This window comes from Trichomonascus vanleenenianus (assembly GCF_965637985.1).
Source record: "Trichomonascus vanleenenianus strain CLIB 3782 genome assembly, contig: TRVA0_016S, whole genome shotgun sequence".
In the NCBI taxonomy this organism is placed as follows: Eukaryota; Fungi; Ascomycota; class Dipodascomycetes; order Dipodascales; family Trichomonascaceae; genus Blastobotrys; species Blastobotrys vanleenenianus.
The window spans coordinates 83,938-100,772 of NW_027481871.1; the positions used below are offsets into that span (position 1 = coordinate 83,938).

Below are 16,835 nucleotides of genomic sequence, written 5' to 3' on the forward strand. Positions count from 1 at the left end.
TCCCCTAATTAACGCAACTTTCCTCATGAATTCACCTCCCTAATGAATGCATTTCCAATATTTGGGATGATACCTACAATCCTCAAAATCGGTAGTTCATGTACATACATACAAAGATTGGAGCTTCAATGGATGACTCACCTTCATCATGACTGATCATGTTCAACCTCGACTAACAATGATTCATAGCAAATAAGTAGATACAATCAATTTAATCTATATATGTACCCTCGTTGTTGTTGTTTTTTTTTTCCTTCAATTAAAAAATAGCCCCTATCACTAACAACAGTAACTACCGAGGTTATGCGATAGATCACGCCCTCTTGCTTATTCTAACGACAGCTACACATTTATTACCACACTATTAAACGTAAGTCTTACAACCCCTTAACTTACTCTGACTCAATGGTGCTTCCACAACGTGGAAGACAAGCCTTGACTTTCGCAACGTACAAAACGCAATTAAACATGTCGCCGCACATTACTATGGCAAACAGTGTTGGCGATCATATCCGTGGCGGTGAGGTTGCGCCCGCGAGACCGGCGTGTGTCAGATATGAAAATTTTTGAAAATTAAATCTCAAATCCGTCAGTCATAATCTTTTCCACACATCACTAACCCCCCGAGAAGAAGACTTATAGAACATGTCGGAACAGGAAATGAACAACGTCGTCGATGAGGTGCAGAAGCTCTATCTCGACGAAGAGACCGGCGAGAAGGTGTCCAAGACTGAGCTCAAGAAGCGACAGAAGGCGCGACAGGCTGCCGCGAAGAAGGCTGCCAAGCTGGCCGCTGCTCCTCCACAGGCTGCCAAGGCGCGACGAGAGGACGATTTGGACCCCAACCAGTACTACGAGATCCGATCGAACCAGGTCAAGGAGCTGCTGAAGACCAAGAACCCGAACCCATACCCACACAAGTTCCACCTCTCTATCCGCGTCGACGAGTTCGTCAACAAGTACTCGCACCTCAAGCGAGGCGAGGAGCTCAAGGAGGATGTAGTTAGCCTGGCTGGCCGAATCCACACCAAGCGAGCCGCTGGCGCCCAGCTGCGATTCTACGTGCTCCACGGTGAGGGCACGCACGTGCAGCTTGTTGCCCAGTCGTTTGGTGACGACAAGCTTGACCCGGTCCACGACCTGCTGCGACGAGGCGACATCGTTGGTGTTAAGGGTTACCCGTACCGAACTTCGCCCAAGAAGGGTGGTGAGGGCGAGCTGTCCCTTTTCGTCCAGGAGATCACTCTGTTGACTCCATCGGTGCGAATGCTGCCAGACGACCACTACGGGTTCAAGGACACCGAGTCGCGATACCGACAGCGATACCTTGATCTCATCATGAACAACTCTACGCGAAGCAAGTTTGTCACTCGATCCAAGATCATTTCGTATATCCGACGATTCTTTGATGAACGGGACTTCGTCGAGGTCGAGACGCCAATGATGAACATCATTGCCGGTGGTGCCACTGCCAAGCCGTTCGTTACCCACCACAACGAGCTGGATATGAACCTGTTTATGCGAATTGCGCCAGAGCTGTACCTCAAGCAGCTGGTTGTCGGTGGCTTGGAGCGGGTGTACGAGATTGGCCGACAGTTCCGAAACGAGGGCATTGACATGACCCACAACCCAGAGTTCACCACCTGCGAGTTCTACCAGGCCTACGCCGACGTGTACGATATCATGGACACCACCGAGCTGCTGTTCTCGGAGATGGTTAAGGAGATCACCGGCTCGTACAAGGTCACCTTCCACCCAGACGGCCCAGAGGGCAAGGCGCTGGAGATTGACTGGTCGCGACCATGGAAGCGAGTCAACATGATGGAGACTCTGGAGGAGAAGCTCAATGTCAAGTTCCCGGCGGGCGACCAGCTGCACACCGCCGAGACTAACCAGTTCCTGCGCGACCTGCTCAAGAAGGTCAATCTCGAGTGCACTCCGCCACTCACTAACGCGCGAATGCTCGACAAGCTGCTTGGCGAGTACATTGAGGAGTCCTGCATCAACCCAACCTTCGTGTTCGGCCATCCACAGATGATGTCTCCTCTGGCTAAGTACGACCGATCCAAGCCCGGTCTGTGCGAGCGATTCGAGGTGTTTGTCGCTACCAAGGAGATTTGCAATGCCTACACTGAGTTGAACGATCCGTTTGACCAGCGATCCCGATTCGAGGAGCAGGCTCGACAGAAGGACCAGGGTGATGACGAGGCCCAGCTTATTGACGAGACCTTCTGCCAGGCGCTCGAGTACGGTCTCCCACCAACCGGTGGCTGGGGTTGCGGTATCGACCGAATCACCATGTTCCTGACCGATTCTAACACCATCAAGGAGGTGCTTCTGTTCCCAACTATGAAGCCAGAGATTAACAACTAAAAAGTTGAGTAGTATTGCCACTTTAATTAACTAGACGAAATACCGGTAGTACAATTACTTTGGGGGCCAGCCCCCAAACCCCCGTGGCTCCGCTACGCGGAGGGGGCTGGCCTTTTCAATGCAAATTGGGTGTATAGAAGTGATATTCATTCTTCTCCGCGAAGCGGAGCCCCAGGGGGTCTGGGGGACTGGTCCCCCAGTTAGTGGTCTGCTGCTCTGTAATTGCATCTATGAACAAAAAATTAGTACATTCATCGTCGTAGCTATGCTATTAGTGGCTATCTTCCTCCAATCTTAGATATCGATTGTGTCCAAAGGTGTGTCTTTATGGGCAGGCTTAAATCGTGGTCATCGTCAACAGTTCAAAAAAAGGGTTACTTCCTCAGGAGACCCTTACGACGCATATCAACAGCTTTTTTATACGGTGGTGCCGTTGGAGATTGTACCGGGTCCAAACTGGTTTTGGCTTTCTTATTAGAGTACGTCGCGTCAGAATCGTATGCAGAGAGATCGCCACATGCAATGAATGGAGCAACCATGCGCTCTTCGAGATCCTGGCCTTGGGACTCAATGGTGTCTCCGACCTGGAGCGGCTTCCCCAGCTGCGGCTTCCAGCCCGGTCGCGGAGTATATCCCTGGCAGACGATAAATGCTTCCAAAGACGTACCTCGCGATGATCGCGGCTTGGCACAGGTAACCTTCTCAAACAACAGACCCAGCTGGGAATACATGAGGTCAATGTCACGCCCCCGGAAGATTTTGGCGACAAATGATCCGCCTGGACGCAGCAAGGCAGTAGCCAATTCCAACGCCGAAAGAATCAATTGTGCCTGGATGTACTCGTCCAGATCATGCAACCCAGTGACATCAGGGGCACCGTCCGAGCACACAAAGTCAGCTGGTTCGCCGCCAAATATGTCGAGGATCCGTGACAGGGTCTTGGGGTGCGTAATGTCGGCCTGGAGGGTCACGACGCCGTCAATCGGCGACATTGGCTGCAGATCCACAGCAACGATCTTTGCATCCTCATTCTGCACCCGTTGCGAAAGCACCTGCGACCAGCTACCCGGCGCTGCGCACAGATCAACCACCCGATTGAGCCCTTGGAGCAGATGGAACTGGGAATCCAGCTGGAGCAGCTTGAACGCCGACCGTGCTCGCCATCCTTCCTCCTTTGCTTTCCGGTAGTACAGATCTCGCTTATCCTTACTGCTCTTGCCCATTTCTTTTCTCTTTTATCTACCGGGGAAGGCTCTCTCTTTGCCAATTGTAACTGCTAGGCCTGAAATTTGAGATTTTTCACTATGGTCACGTGATGATCATCACGTGAATATCACGTGTAGGGTGAAAAATTGTCGCCAAAATTTCACTGGCCGACGACCGACGACACCCCCCTCTTCACAGCGGAAACGAAATAGGAAAATGTCGCAAGCTCTGCTGAGAAGCGCACGAGGGGCTGTTTGCAGGCCGCTGGTGCGTTCCATTGTGTCCTCTTCCGTAATTGGCCCACGGAACGTGGTCGACAACAGCCAGAAGTACGATGAGAAGCACAAGTACCCGCAGCCCGGCACATATGTCGAGTCAAACACGAATCCTAACAAGGCTACTGGTCGGCCGGTGCCATTGAACGTTGCCCTGACGCACTATGCTCCGATGAAGCATCCCATCACCCACGGCGACAATGTGTGTGACCTGCAGCTGCGGTCGTTCTTTACCGAAGACCTCGAATTCTACTGCAATTTTGTCCTTCGAGTAGCATTTTACCTCAAGATCCCGGTCAAGGGCGTGACCCCACTGCCGCGACGGACTGAGCGGTGGACGGTCATCAAGTCGCCATTCGTGCACGCCAAGACCAAGGAGAACTTTGAGCGAAGGACCCACAAGCGTCTCATCAAGCTCTATGACGCCAACCCGGACGTCGTTCAGATCTTCCTGTCTACTGTTAGACGATATTGCATTTCGGGTGTCGGTATGAAGGCCACTATCTACGATCAGGAGGATGTTAACATTCTGGACCGACTTGAGTCGGTTGAGTCTGGTGACTCGGCCTTTGACGTCAGCAACATCAAGATTGAAGAGATCGATCCGGAGCTTGCGAAGACAGTCAAGTCCATTCTCGAGAGCCCCGAATTCAAGCCTCTGATGGAGCAGGGCAACAAGAAAAACTAATTTAAATGCTATATATATTTTATGGCAGTGTATATGTTGTGTAAATAGTACAAATCACGATCTGATGTCTTTTCAAGTTGTTGGAAATATCTATAGTACATTTAATGACAAATAAGGAGGAGTTTAAGCCTGGGAGGTTTTGTCCTGATCCCCATACTTCTGCTGTTCCTTGATGTTGGCATTGAGTTCCGCGGTATAGTCAGCATCAATCTCGTTGAGCGCTTCTTCCATCTCGTTAAGATGCCGGAAAAGAATCCAAATAATGCAGCCGCAAATAAAGGTCGCGCAAGCGAGACCCGTGTACAGCCACAGCACTTTTGGATCGATGGAAACTGAAGAGAGAGCAATGCCCAGCGCGGAACCGATGGCGGTGGTAAGCAAATACAGTGCCATAATGAACGACTTCATGTTCGCCGGTGCCTTGGTGTAGGCGTATTCAATGCCCGTGACAGATGCAAGAATCTCAGAGATACCAATGAGAACATATGCTGGCGTCTGAATTGCAATGTGGACATTGTTATGCTTCAGGCAAGTATACTCGCCATTCACCATAGAGCATTCTCCCTCCTTGTAGATGTAGTGTTGAAGCACAGCAGCGTAGACCATGGACATGGCAGCGAACATGAACCCCCAGAAAATTCGCGTAATAGGCTTCATTTGTATTCCAATGCGTCGCAGCAGCGGGTAAATCACCTTATTGAAGATGGGGATGAACACAATAATAGCAATCGAATCGAATACCTGCATGATGTCGTTGGGCATACCATGAGTAGCCATGGTTCCTGCCTGGGAAATAAAGTTATTAATCATCTGCCCATACACCAGCCAGTATACAGGATACACCACAAACACCTGGCATGCATAAAGAGATCGTTTAACTTCGTCGACAAATAGATCAGTCCACCCAACCTCGCTAAGGCCTCGTTCACTTCGGACGCTAGGCTTGGCCGCATCAAAGCTGAACCCATTCCTCACGACAACAAACAAGATCCTGAAACTATCAGGGATAACTGAGCCCATTGGTGGCCGCTTGACGTATGCCTTGCGTCCAGCAAAGAGACAGAACACGCCCACGAAGAAAAATGCAAATGGCAGGAGATATGCGGCCCAGAAGTCGACTCTCTGCTCGAGCTCAGTGGTTGCAATAGAAGACAGGGACCCAAAATTGATACAGAAATAAAAGATGAGGAAGATGGACTGGATCGTAATAGTTGGGTCGACAATTACTTTGTTGCCATCCTTGAGCGTCTTGACGTAAGGTTTGGTGTTGGTGTACTGGTCAGCAATGAGTGGAGAAACATTCGGCTTGATTCCACCTGTACCTAAACCAATGACCACCATAGCTGCAATTAGACCGCCTGTACCCCCATTGTTGTTTAAAGAAAACGGCAGCGACGTAATAAAAAGCACTAAGTTGCCAACACAGTAGACGATGGCAAACATTACAATGGTCTTATACTTGCCGCAATAAGAATCGGCGATAATAGCACCGAGGATTGGAGTCACATAACACCAAAACTGGAAGAAATAGGAAAGCGCGGTGGCTTCCTGCTGGCCCATACCAAGTCCACCGTGCTTGTAGGTGCTGTCTCCAGGGTGCTGTCGGTCAAGCTGCATGTAATTCTGGAATGGGCCAGCCAGACCATTGTAACAGAAACGCTCACATAATTCCACTGCTGCAACCAGCCAGACTGAAAAGGGCAACCTATCGCTAACCTTTGGCAAGGTAGCGAGTTCTTCCTCAGTTGGTGCCGGGCCCAGTCGGCCTTCGTCAGTCACTTCCAAGCTGGACTCCTCTTTATTGTCAATCAATTCATCGTCATATTGTGACATTTTAAAATCCCTGCTGTCTCCTTCTCTTGCTTATATTTCAGCAGTTGACTAGTTGGTTAATATTAATGATGGTAATGATGTTATAGCGAATATATGTGCCGAAAGCTTGTAATAGGAAAGCAAATGACTCAACAATGATAAAAAAATTTGTCAATTGGCTTCTCTATGATGGTACCCACGGCGTTTTGTGAGCGACTTTTCCTTCAGAAGTGGCTGTTTCAGCCCCTACTAAAGCTTGGCCGAGACAACCTAAATTCACCATGATGGACAGAGTAACCGTTTCTCACCGGCTTTTCATCTGTCCAAACTGCTTGTGCCGTGTGCTCACTAATGCAGGGCACTCCGCGCTTTGATACTACATAAACTATACGGTAAGCCCAAATATACGCCATGAAAAAATGCTGTAGCAACAGCCAGTTATCGAGAAACAGCTCGTGATTTTCTTCGAAACAATGTGATACTTTAATAGAAAAACGGGCACTCCGAAGGCGGGAACAACGGATAAAATAAGGTTACACAAAGTTTGGCGATCGGCGCCGCGCATGATTCATCTGCGATGAGATGGTGTTCACCCGAGAAACCCCCGACGAGCCCGAAAACCTGAAATGGCTGTTGCCTGTTAATCCCAGATGGGGATCTCATCCGATTAATATTTGCATTGGATTGGGGTCTTCCGATGGCTCGACCGAGCAATTGACTATTGAGTGGCACTAAACCTCGGTTATAATGTAGGCTACGGCACTATTACTCTAGTCGTCACACTCGCATGGTCGTATTTCTTGTGCATGAAAATGGTTGCACTATGATAGAAAACGTCGTTCACACAGTGCTATTCTACTCCTAATCTTCCTTTGCCCTAGGCACCGGACTTTAATCAAGATTTCTGTTATTATTACTCTACTTCATGAAAGTCAACGGGGCAGTAATACGGGGAGTCCTATGTATGTGTATTGATAGCTATTGATTTGCCATCGCGAAAGATTGTTAACAATGCGGCTTCCTGAGCAAGGGAGGGGAAGATTCAGCCTATGCATCTCGTTAACTGAGTCATTGCGTTATTATCCCCAAACCCAATCTGGTTCGACAGCAAGGCGTCCGGGGTATACCTATACAATAAATAATAATCTGCACAGGGACATTAACTGCATAGCGGGGTAAAGTGTCCACATTTAATTGGCGGTGGATTGCTTGGCAGCGGTGATGTTGGACTTCTTTTATGAATCGTTTCTGCTGTTTTGTTTTAACTTATTTTCGTGCTAGGTTCATCCCTAGTCAGATAGCACTTTGTACAGTCTTAAGCCATTGCTCATGCCATGGACTATAGTAAAGGCAAAAGGCCATTCAGTTTATACCAATAATCCATTATGTAATCGTCCTCTGAGAGTTGCCAAGGGAATTTTAAGCAGTAGCTGTTAGGGGTCTAGCGCATGTAAAAAAGAGGCAAATAATGATATGACGATTTACTTGGTATGGTAGCTGGAAGGGTAATCATGAGCTCTTATAGACCTTCTGATGATAATGCAATACAAATAGTCGTATAAGGAAAATTAATACATCATCCCATCGTTCCCAAACGCATATCCCAGTTAGATCAGTTATGTTGGTGAGATCATAACTGGCCTGTAATTATGCTGATAGAGAAGCTATCCAGCCATAACTTTGACTGGGGGGTTATGATAATGTTTTCGCTAGTTGAATGTACATAATGAAACTTTATTGTGCTTGATAAATAAACAAACAAATGCGAAAGCCGGGAATTGACTTGGCTTCACACATCATTGTTCAGATATACGAGATCACTAGCTATTTGCTGTTCGATATGCAATACTGTATTACTTATACATTGCCTGATATGCGATATACTTGATGACACTAACTTACCGTTGTAGTGGGGTCGACTAAGATTATTGATGAATCCGATGATAAATCAGGACCCAGTTCTAACGAAACGCAGTCCGACACTCTATATTCGGAATGCTCTTCTCCCGATTATTCTTCACCAACATTATGCTCAGATTCTCCACGGCTAGGAGAGCTGAATATCAACAGCCGCTTGAAAATTCAGGACAAAAGAGGAGCTGTACCCGACCACATCTTAAAGAACATGAAGCGATTATATGCGCAACCGACCACCGATTACTACGAAGAACCCGGCTTAGAGCCTGGGCGTAAACCAAAGAAATCTCGGACCACCCCGACAAGTAAGGACTCGGAGCCGAGCCATTATAGGCTACCAGCACACAGAAACGAGAAAAGTCTTGGCTTTCGACGTCCATTATCTTATGAAGCCAATGTGAAACCTATGTAAACAATTGTGATAAGTAAATGAAGACACTGTCGAAACAAGCCAAAATTATAACTAGGCAGAGATTCGCTGTAACACCAAATAGCTGTTAAATGAATGGATCCTTGTCCATTCTTTCTGTCGCAGCTACTGGTTGTGTGTCAGAGACTTGGTCCCCGGTGAGTTTTTGCATTACTGTCTATTTTCTTGCTTCTCCAACCATGGGAACTTCCCTCAGTTTATCTTTCATGCCATTGATGTGGTTCTCCTTCGCTTCATCGCCGATGTTCCGATTCCGCAGCTCGGCTATTCTCCGTACCATTTCACTTCGGTCACTCACCGAGCCTGTCTACATCGGTCACTCGCCGAGCCTGTCCACACCGGTCACTCACCGAACCGCTATACCTCAACAATAGGAACTTGAGAAATTGCTTCTGCTTTTCGTCTGTTGGGTGCTATAGAAATAGACTCCTAGGAACGCGCTAATTCCGTCCCCAAAGTCGATCGCTATTATAAAGGCGCGATTCCCTTTACTATCTCCTTTCCTTTCACTTACTATCTTCAACTAATGTAGACACTTCGGTGTCTAACCTTGTACTTTCGTATAAATTATAGGGTCATGTATACTGTATAATTGATATTTGACATCCGACTATCGTCAATAGTTCAGTGTGTTGGAGGCTAAATAGATCTAGACGATAGATTCCTATTATGGCTCCTGGGTGTTGGAAGTCAAATATCAATTACAAATTATATCTGACCCTAATTTATACAAAAGTACAAAGTTAGACACGATTACCGAAAGTGTCTACATTAAAGACGGTAAGGAAAGGAAAAGAGTACATAGAGGGAATCGTGGCTTTTATAATAGCGATTGACTTCGGGACGGAGTTAATGCGTTCTGAGCAGATAGCGCATTCCCAGGAGTCTACTTTTCTGACACCCAACACAGTGTATTGGCGAAACAACTCAGGAGAAGATAGCGAGAAAGATAAGGACGAGCGCACTTTCACAGTAAAACATCACGCTTATAACTTGCGGTGAATTGGAGTCTATTCTCATCTAGGATCATCTCAACGACTCAATATCGTCCAGAGACCAATGTCAATTCATATCCGGACTCTATATATAGCGGCAACAACAAGCGCATACAAAATACCATATATACAGTAGACTGCACAGTTCACATGCATAATGCGCGAGCATACCTTTAATTAATGCACTTTCACGCAGAGTTTCTGCAGCGATAATGTGTAATTTCGTATGGAAAGTGCATAAACTTTAATTAATGCACCCAGATACGGGATTTCTGCAATGATAATTGCAGAATTGTTTCATAGATAATGCACTAAAATGCATGGCAAAAAGCTACAACACTCGCTGTTCCCGCGTTGTCTCCAACCGCGGTACTTGGACGAGCTCTCAGGTGCTTAACTGCTGCCGATCGAACGAGAGACGGTGTTGCCACCTGGATATGGTCGTAACTGAACTCCGATACGGGGAATCGAACCCCGATCTGCCCGGTGAGAGCGGACCGTGCTAGCCTTTACACTATATCGGATTAATTGTTGAAAAAAGTTTATCCGATACAGTTAAGAGGCACAGTTAATGTCACGTGAAATTCACGTGACGTTCACGTGGAAGTCGCGTGACTTTTATGTGAGAATCACGTGAGGGCTCGCTAAGGAAAGTATGTTGCAAGTAGTTTTAATGGCAACTACCGTATATGGCATAAAATTGGATTATTCCAAATGAATGTTGGCATCTCATTCGCCGTTTCTGCTGTAAGCCTTTGCCTTGCAATTATTTGTTGGTCAATCACGCGGGGCGGGTGTTTTACCTCGGCAATTGGCTTGATGAATGAATGAATAGTTTGAATTTTTAGCATGTTGCGACTGTGTTACCATGTCAGGCCATGTATAGTACTATGTACCTCATATTTTGCCTGATAAGGATGCGTTCAAGATATTAAAATAAATCAATGAAATCAAAAACTGTCGCCCGACGGAGCGATTCCTTAGCAGGAAGGGATCGTCTGTATTTCGAGCCCGTTGCGACTGTGTCGCCAAGTTAGGCTTATATAGTACATAATACGTCAACATATTAGTCCGCTAAGCAGACATTTCAACATATTCTAACAAATCAATGAAAATCAAAAAAACATTTGGTTGATGGGGCCGATTTCCTTAGCGCCAAGGAGCTAATGGAACGAGAGAAAACCCTTTCTTCTGGAGCGAGATCATGTAGAACCTTAACGGCGACACTGTTCTGGAGTGGGCATTGCACAACTTATACACGTTTCTGTTTTGGAAGTATGGACCTGCCAATATTACCATTGGCCGAAGGAATCTGCATCAGTTATGGGCCGGAGATTGGTATTCCAGTTTACTCAGTGCTTCTGCCGTTGATTCTGCCAGTAGTTTTATTATCATTTATCGTGCAGGCTGTTGATATCAAACGACTCGAAACTTTTTTGCTCTCGGCTGACGTTGAAGAACTATAAGGATAACTTATACCGTAATGGTAATGTATGAATACCAGTGTACTGATACCATATAGAGGCACGCTGGATATACCCGTAGCAGAACTGTGCTGAAAGTTTGAGTATAAGAATCCATCGAAAAGTTGAAGCACATATTCCCTAACTCGCTTGCTACAATATACATTCGTTTGGCAGCATCCCTATTTACAAATCAATGCTGCAGCTACCTAAAAACAATTCTCTTTACCGTATGTGGGGTCAGAAGAGATTATCAAGTGCTCAATTAATCCATAACAAACAATTGGTAGACACAGGGTAATATCTGTTCAATCCGAACAGAGGAGGTAGATGACGTTATATATTGCACTGAAGGATTATATCAAATGATATCTCCCATACGATTGATTGTTTGAAGGCTATCAAATGTGCGACCGTGCCCTCTGTTCGCCATTTGGCCTTGTGGGGGCTACTCTCTGTTAAATCGAGATGGGCCCACTGTACATACCAACTCTGTCGATTACTACAACTTAAAGAGTCCATCTTGAATTGCATTTAATATGAACCACCTTATTTGCCCCGAATGGGTGGCTGGCGCAGGTATTTCCCCGGTATTTTGTGGGAGTGGTGTCATCTATGATGTTCCACCTGTTCTTGCTCAAGAAGAAAGGGTTTTCCCGCGTGCCATTAGCACCTCGGCGCTAAGGAAATCGACCCAATCAACCAAAGTTTTTGATTTTCATTGATTTGTTATAATATGTTGAAATGTCTGCGGATAGGTAAATTGACGTACTATGTACTATATAAGCCTAGCTTGGTGACACAGTCGCAACGGGCTCGAAAAATGCAGACGATTCATTAATTTGCTCCGACGTTACTTAATGGCTTCTTCACTAAAGTTGTTACGGGTTCTTTCATCGCCAGAAATATGCTGCTACGAATGTCCTGTGGATTCTACAACTGCATATAACTCTGCAAGACTGCATGTAGATTGAGTATGTGGTTAACGATCCCGTTCCATAATGGCGTTCGCCGAAGAATTTCTTCTCATGAAAACACTCTGCTTTCTGCAGGATATGTACTTCGGATGACAACGATAACAACAAGTATTAGAAAGAGGTCACCATGCCATAAAGATTCACATCTATGTTGCCAGTGATCTACTCTTTTCTAGTTTATAATTCTTAATTCCGGAGTCTACGGAAGCACAGTTGCCGTCGCATAATTTTCAGGAAGATTATGCTATCTATCTACCGCCATAAGGAAAAGGGGGGAGAAAGAGATAAAACTCAACGTGCAGATCTACGAGTGTACGCATATGCAACCATGTCACAGCTGACAGGCAAGTTGGTTAGTGCATATGTATATTAGCCTCAGCAGTCATTACCTACGGCAATACACATAGCTAAAAACCAACATCACCGTAAGCGAGAGCCCTGACAAGTCTTCTCCGCAATTCGGTACTAGTTCACTGGTTTTGTTTACACACGTTGTCTAATGGAAAGTATATGGCAAGAAGAAAGTTTCCAACCATCCCACATACTGTATTATGCCTCATCTGTATTCGGGCGTATAGAGACAACTTCCGAACGCAGTTTCCAGTTGACGTCCTTACATATGCAAACTTAAAACCGCTTTCAGCTAGGATCTTTTCTTCTCTCCTACAATGGCGTTCTCTTTCCCACACTAATGAGGTCTATGGTGCCGTTCCCTTCTTGCCTCTTCTCCATGCCTTAAAACCATTTCAGACAGGTAATAGCACCGGCCTTTAAAATATTACGCTCAGCTTCCACAACTGCTTTCCTGGCTATCCAATTCTGTCCGCTAAGACATGCCATGCGTCGGTATTAAATGCTCCGTTTGCTGTCTACATACATATCTATGTAGCGCGAAATGAATATTAACCAATTAAAATTTTTTTGCTTGGACGTTATACAAACCGTTCTGGATCGTGCATTATTTTCAGGGGCTGTACGTGTTCAGGGGGGAATACGCGTATGGCGTAAATCTCAGTATATATGCAACACGGCTATTGGGGGGAAAAAGCAGGGAGGTGCAATTGAGGCGTCACCCTGATGGAGAGGTAATGCACAATGAGACACGCGACACTTGGTAGACGTACGCACTGCGCTCATCACAACAAATTATCGTTGGATTAGGCTTGTTCAGTGGTGGAACTAGCGCTGGGAAAAGCAAAGGTACAAGCGGAAAGGTACATAGGAATGAGTGAACTGCATGCCGCTGAGATCACGGCCTCCGGGGACAATCAGGGGCAGCCAAAAACGGCTTCTGTGGAGAATATTGGGGGCGGCAAGGAAGAAGTTGTTGACGCATCTGCGCAGTTGAAACGGACTATAAATACAGATGTATCCATTCACAATAGCGTCAGTAAAGAGAATGCTGAAGAAATGGGTAACTGTGCCTCACAACCTACGGCCACGGTGTCTGACGAGGACTTCGTGAACGAAAAGTCCACTGCCGCTACCCACGACTATATTGCTTCTAAAATGTCCGCCGAGGGTTTGACTGACACGACGAGCATGAGTTCCTGTGAGAAGAAGGAGGACTTCTTGAGAGACCCTCTGGATGGGAAGGGTAACGACGGGCTGCTTGATTTGTCCTTTGATGACAACCCATTCATGGCAGAAGTTGAAAAAGAATTACAAGACGACAAGGAAGACTTGAAAAGTGCGATAGAACCACCAATTCATCTAGTTCTTGCGGCTGCTGATAAGGCTGAAGAGAAAAAGCCTGATATTGTCCTTCCTGAGGCAGGTGAAGCTTCTAAGGCTGATTCTACCTCTCAAGCCAGGGATGGTGATTTCAAGTCGTCTGAAGCGTCCCAAAAGGAGTCAGAATTAGTCTGCGAAAATACTACTAAGCAGGAGTCCGAGGATATGGCAAAGGAGGCGGCTTTTGACAAGGCTGCGGATGATCATACGAATGAAGATGCCACTTCCGACTCTGCTATTCCAACCGCTCAGGAGACAGTCGAGTCTGAAAAGAATGAGAAAATTGAAGCTTCTCAGGACGATAAGAAAGATGATGAGGAAGAGCCTCCAAAGACTGAGAAGGAAGACCCAGAGGAGACCACTAACACCAACACTGAGCAGAAAACTGAGGATAAGGAGACGGATGCTAAGAAGTCTCTTAAGGACCTTGAAAAGGAGGAAATTGCTCCAAGTGAAACCGCGAAGGAGAATGACGAGGCGAAAGACACCGTCCCAGAGGAAGTTGCGACCAAGGAAGAAGAGTCTGTAGAGGCTGCTACAGAAGTTCCTTCGGACATGGATAATGACAAGGAGCTCTCAAAAGAGTGTGAGAAAAGTCGCGATGAGAGCAAAACTAGCAACGAACCTGACCAGTCCAACGATGAGAAGGACGATGCTGAATTGAACTCCATGGATCAGAAGGATGATGATAAGGAGCCGGAGTCAGAAGGTCAAAAGAATGATAAAGATAATGAATTAGACGGCAATGATCAAAAGAATGACAAGGAAATGAAGATGGATGAGTCTAATAAGCCAAATGATGAAAATGACGAGAACGCCATTAATGACGCGACTCTGCAGGAGGTAGAGATGAAGGAAAAGTCCATTGCAACTCCCAAACCTGAACATGCTTTGGAAGAGAAACCAGAGGATACTAGCGAAAAGACTGCCGCCAAGGCTCTTAATGATTCTAATGACGATAAGGCTATCAGCAAACAAGCCACTGAATCCTCGGATTCTGAGAGTGAAGCCTCTACTGACGACTCTGACTCAGCCGAGAGCTCCTCGGATGAAGATAGCGAAGAAGAGCGTGCAACTGAGAACACGGAAAAGCCATATGCCAGTGCTGTAACCGGACCCAAGGAGCCAAGTGCCATTGAAAAGGAGGCTATGGTGTACAAGGTCGCTACTGGCAAAAAGGCTATCGAAGCCCGAGGACCAGGCGCCAGGAGGGCCAAGGAGGATAGCTCCTCCGGCTCCGATTCTTCTTCCTCTTCTGATTCTTCTGACTCGGATGACGAGCCACAGATTTACCTGTTCACCTCCTTTACCTCTGGAGATCGACGCGTGATGGGAGATACCCACCGACTGCACACCATGCTCAAGGCCAACGACATTGACTTCACTGTGGTAGATCTTGCAACTAACGAGCGGGCCAAGCGCCTCTGGCGACTTCGCGGTAAAGACCGACGACTCCCAGCAGTCGTAAGAGAGGATGAGATTGTTGGCGGTTACAACGAAATGGAAGAAGCCAATGAAAGTGGATTCCTTAGAGAAGTTGTCTTGGAAGATGAGATCATGTCATAATAATGGCGTCTCATAATGTATTGTAGTTAGCCAATATCATTGAAATTGCATTTGAATTGCCTTTAGTAATAAAATTCGCAATGAAGACCACAGATATCTCTGAGATCGGCCAGCCTCGCACGGCTGATACAAGCATCCCGACCATGAAATTTTGGTTATCCGACGGATCAAAATTTTTTTTCAAATCAGGTCCCTAAATACACTCAGATAATAGCAATGTCCGACTCTGATTTTTCGGATAGCGAGGAAACCCAAGCTGTTGGACGAACCTCCGTCCTTCTTGGGTTTGCAGACGAACAGATTTCGAGCGACGAAGTCACCGTCAGTGACGATCATCTTGGGGGTCAGCCAGTATGGCTTCATCCCGAGTCCCCGCCAGATGAGGCCCTGGTAAAGTGCAAAAACTGCAATGAGGTCATGCCTCTGCTTGTCCAGTTGACGGCCAATCCAGAAAATGCATACTATCTGCGACAGCTGTACGTGTTTGCATGCCCGAAGTTCGCCTGTCAGCGGACCAAGGGGTCAATTCGGTCTCTGGTTGGCGTGTTACGCAACAAGGACAGAGAGAATGAGCTGGAGGATCGTGAACGAGAAAAGGAACGCGCTGCTGAGCGTAAAGCGCTTGACGAGAAGCTCAAGATCGAGAAATTGGGTGAATCTATTTTCTCACAGCCTAGCTCTACTAATACTAACCCATTTGCATCGTCCAACCCCTTCGCTTCGGCTAATCCTTTTGACCAGACCCCTGCAAGCAAGGAGGAGAAACCGCAGGATCAGCAGGAGGAAGAGGAGGAGATAGACCAGTTTGCCGTAGACACTGGTGCGCACCTGCAAACTCTCCGCCACCCACAGTTCACTCAAAGTTATTACTTGGACTTTGAAGATGAGGTCCTGAAGAGACAAAAGGAGGACCCGCTTGTTGCGCAGGCTCGAGAGAAGCTCCTTAATGCCTCTACAGAAACTGATGAGCCTGATGTTCAGCAGCAGCTCTCCAGTGCGGCGGCCGACATGATAAAGATGGTTGAGGATGCCGCCAATGATAAGACATTCCAAAACTTTTGCAATATTGTTTCGAGCAATTCGGATCAAATCCTGCGATACAATAATGCTTTGTCGCCTTTGCTCTTCAGCGGCAATGACGAAGTTGCAAAGCAATTCGCGAATGACAAACTTCCAAACAAGGCGTCTCTTGAGCTCCAGGTGATGCCATTTGCCATAGAGAAGGTAGAGGGAGAACCAGAGTTGGGCAAAGGTATGGAGTGGGGTTCAATTTTTGTTGCGACTGCTCCTGCTGACGACGAGCCTTCCTTGGATGGAAACCATGTAGGCTATTCAGAGCTGTGGGTCGGTGTGCAGTGGGAAGACCAGATTGAATTGAAGGAGAAGCAGTAAGAAAAAG

The 16,835-nt window shown here is 46.7% G+C and overlaps 6 protein-coding genes and 2 non-coding genes across 8 annotated transcripts; 4 read left to right on the forward strand and 4 right to left on the reverse strand.

Annotated features, from left to right (window-relative positions):
- Window positions 1-241: 241 nt before the first annotated feature.
- On the forward strand, window positions 242-2,373 carry KRS1 (lysine--tRNA ligase KRS1; the record flags this gene model as incomplete). The annotated part of the gene is made up of 2 exons (XM_076684486.1): window positions 242-370; window positions 632-2,373. The coding sequence occupies exon 2, from the start codon at window positions 661-663 to the stop codon at window positions 2,371-2,373; it is 1,713 nt and encodes a 570-aa protein (XP_076541230.1). The 5' UTR covers window positions 242-370; window positions 632-660.
- Window positions 2,374-2,747: 374 nt separating this feature from the next.
- Window positions 2,748-3,596, reverse strand: TRM7 (tRNA methyltransferase TRM7; the record flags this gene model as incomplete). The annotated part of the gene is made up of 1 exon (XM_076684487.1): window positions 2,748-3,596. One exon carries the CDS (start codon window positions 3,594-3,596, stop codon window positions 2,748-2,750), a length of 849 nt encoding a protein of 282 aa, XP_076541231.1.
- Window positions 3,597-3,795: 199 nt separating this feature from the next.
- RSM10 (mitochondrial 37S ribosomal protein uS10m RSM10) lies at window positions 3,796-4,542 on the forward strand (the record flags this gene model as incomplete). The annotated part of the gene is made up of 1 exon (XM_076684488.1): window positions 3,796-4,542. The coding sequence occupies one exon, from the start codon at window positions 3,796-3,798 to the stop codon at window positions 4,540-4,542; it is 747 nt and encodes a 248-aa protein (XP_076541232.1).
- Window positions 4,543-4,665: 123 nt separating this feature from the next.
- On the reverse strand, window positions 4,666-6,375 carry PTR2 (peptide transporter Ptr2p; the record flags this gene model as incomplete). Its single annotated transcript, XM_076684489.1, has 1 exon — window positions 4,666-6,375. The coding sequence occupies one exon, from the start codon at window positions 6,373-6,375 to the stop codon at window positions 4,666-4,668; it is 1,710 nt and encodes a 569-aa protein (XP_076541233.1).
- Window positions 6,376-10,027: 3,652 nt separating this feature from the next.
- On the reverse strand, window positions 10,028-10,146 carry TRVA0_016S00881. The gene has a single exon (XR_013062087.1). It is a non-coding gene; the product is annotated as a ribosomal RNA (ribosomal RNA).
- A 2-nt stretch (window positions 10,147-10,148) lies between these two features.
- tRNA-Glu(CTC) lies at window positions 10,149-10,220 on the reverse strand. Its single transcript has one exon. It is a non-coding gene; the product is annotated as a tRNA-Glu (tRNA).
- Window positions 10,221-13,546: 3,326 nt separating this feature from the next.
- On the forward strand, window positions 13,547-15,436 carry TRVA0_016S00914 (uncharacterized protein; the record flags this gene model as incomplete). Its single annotated transcript, XM_076684490.1, has 1 exon — window positions 13,547-15,436. The coding sequence occupies one exon, from the start codon at window positions 13,547-13,549 to the stop codon at window positions 15,434-15,436; it is 1,890 nt and encodes a 629-aa protein (XP_076541234.1).
- A 216-nt stretch (window positions 15,437-15,652) lies between these two features.
- On the forward strand, window positions 15,653-16,828 carry TSR4 (small subunit rRNA maturation protein TSR4; the record flags this gene model as incomplete). Its single annotated transcript, XM_076684491.1, has 1 exon — window positions 15,653-16,828. The coding sequence occupies one exon, from the start codon at window positions 15,653-15,655 to the stop codon at window positions 16,826-16,828; it is 1,176 nt and encodes a 391-aa protein (XP_076541235.1).
- Window positions 16,829-16,835: the final 7 nt, after the last annotated feature.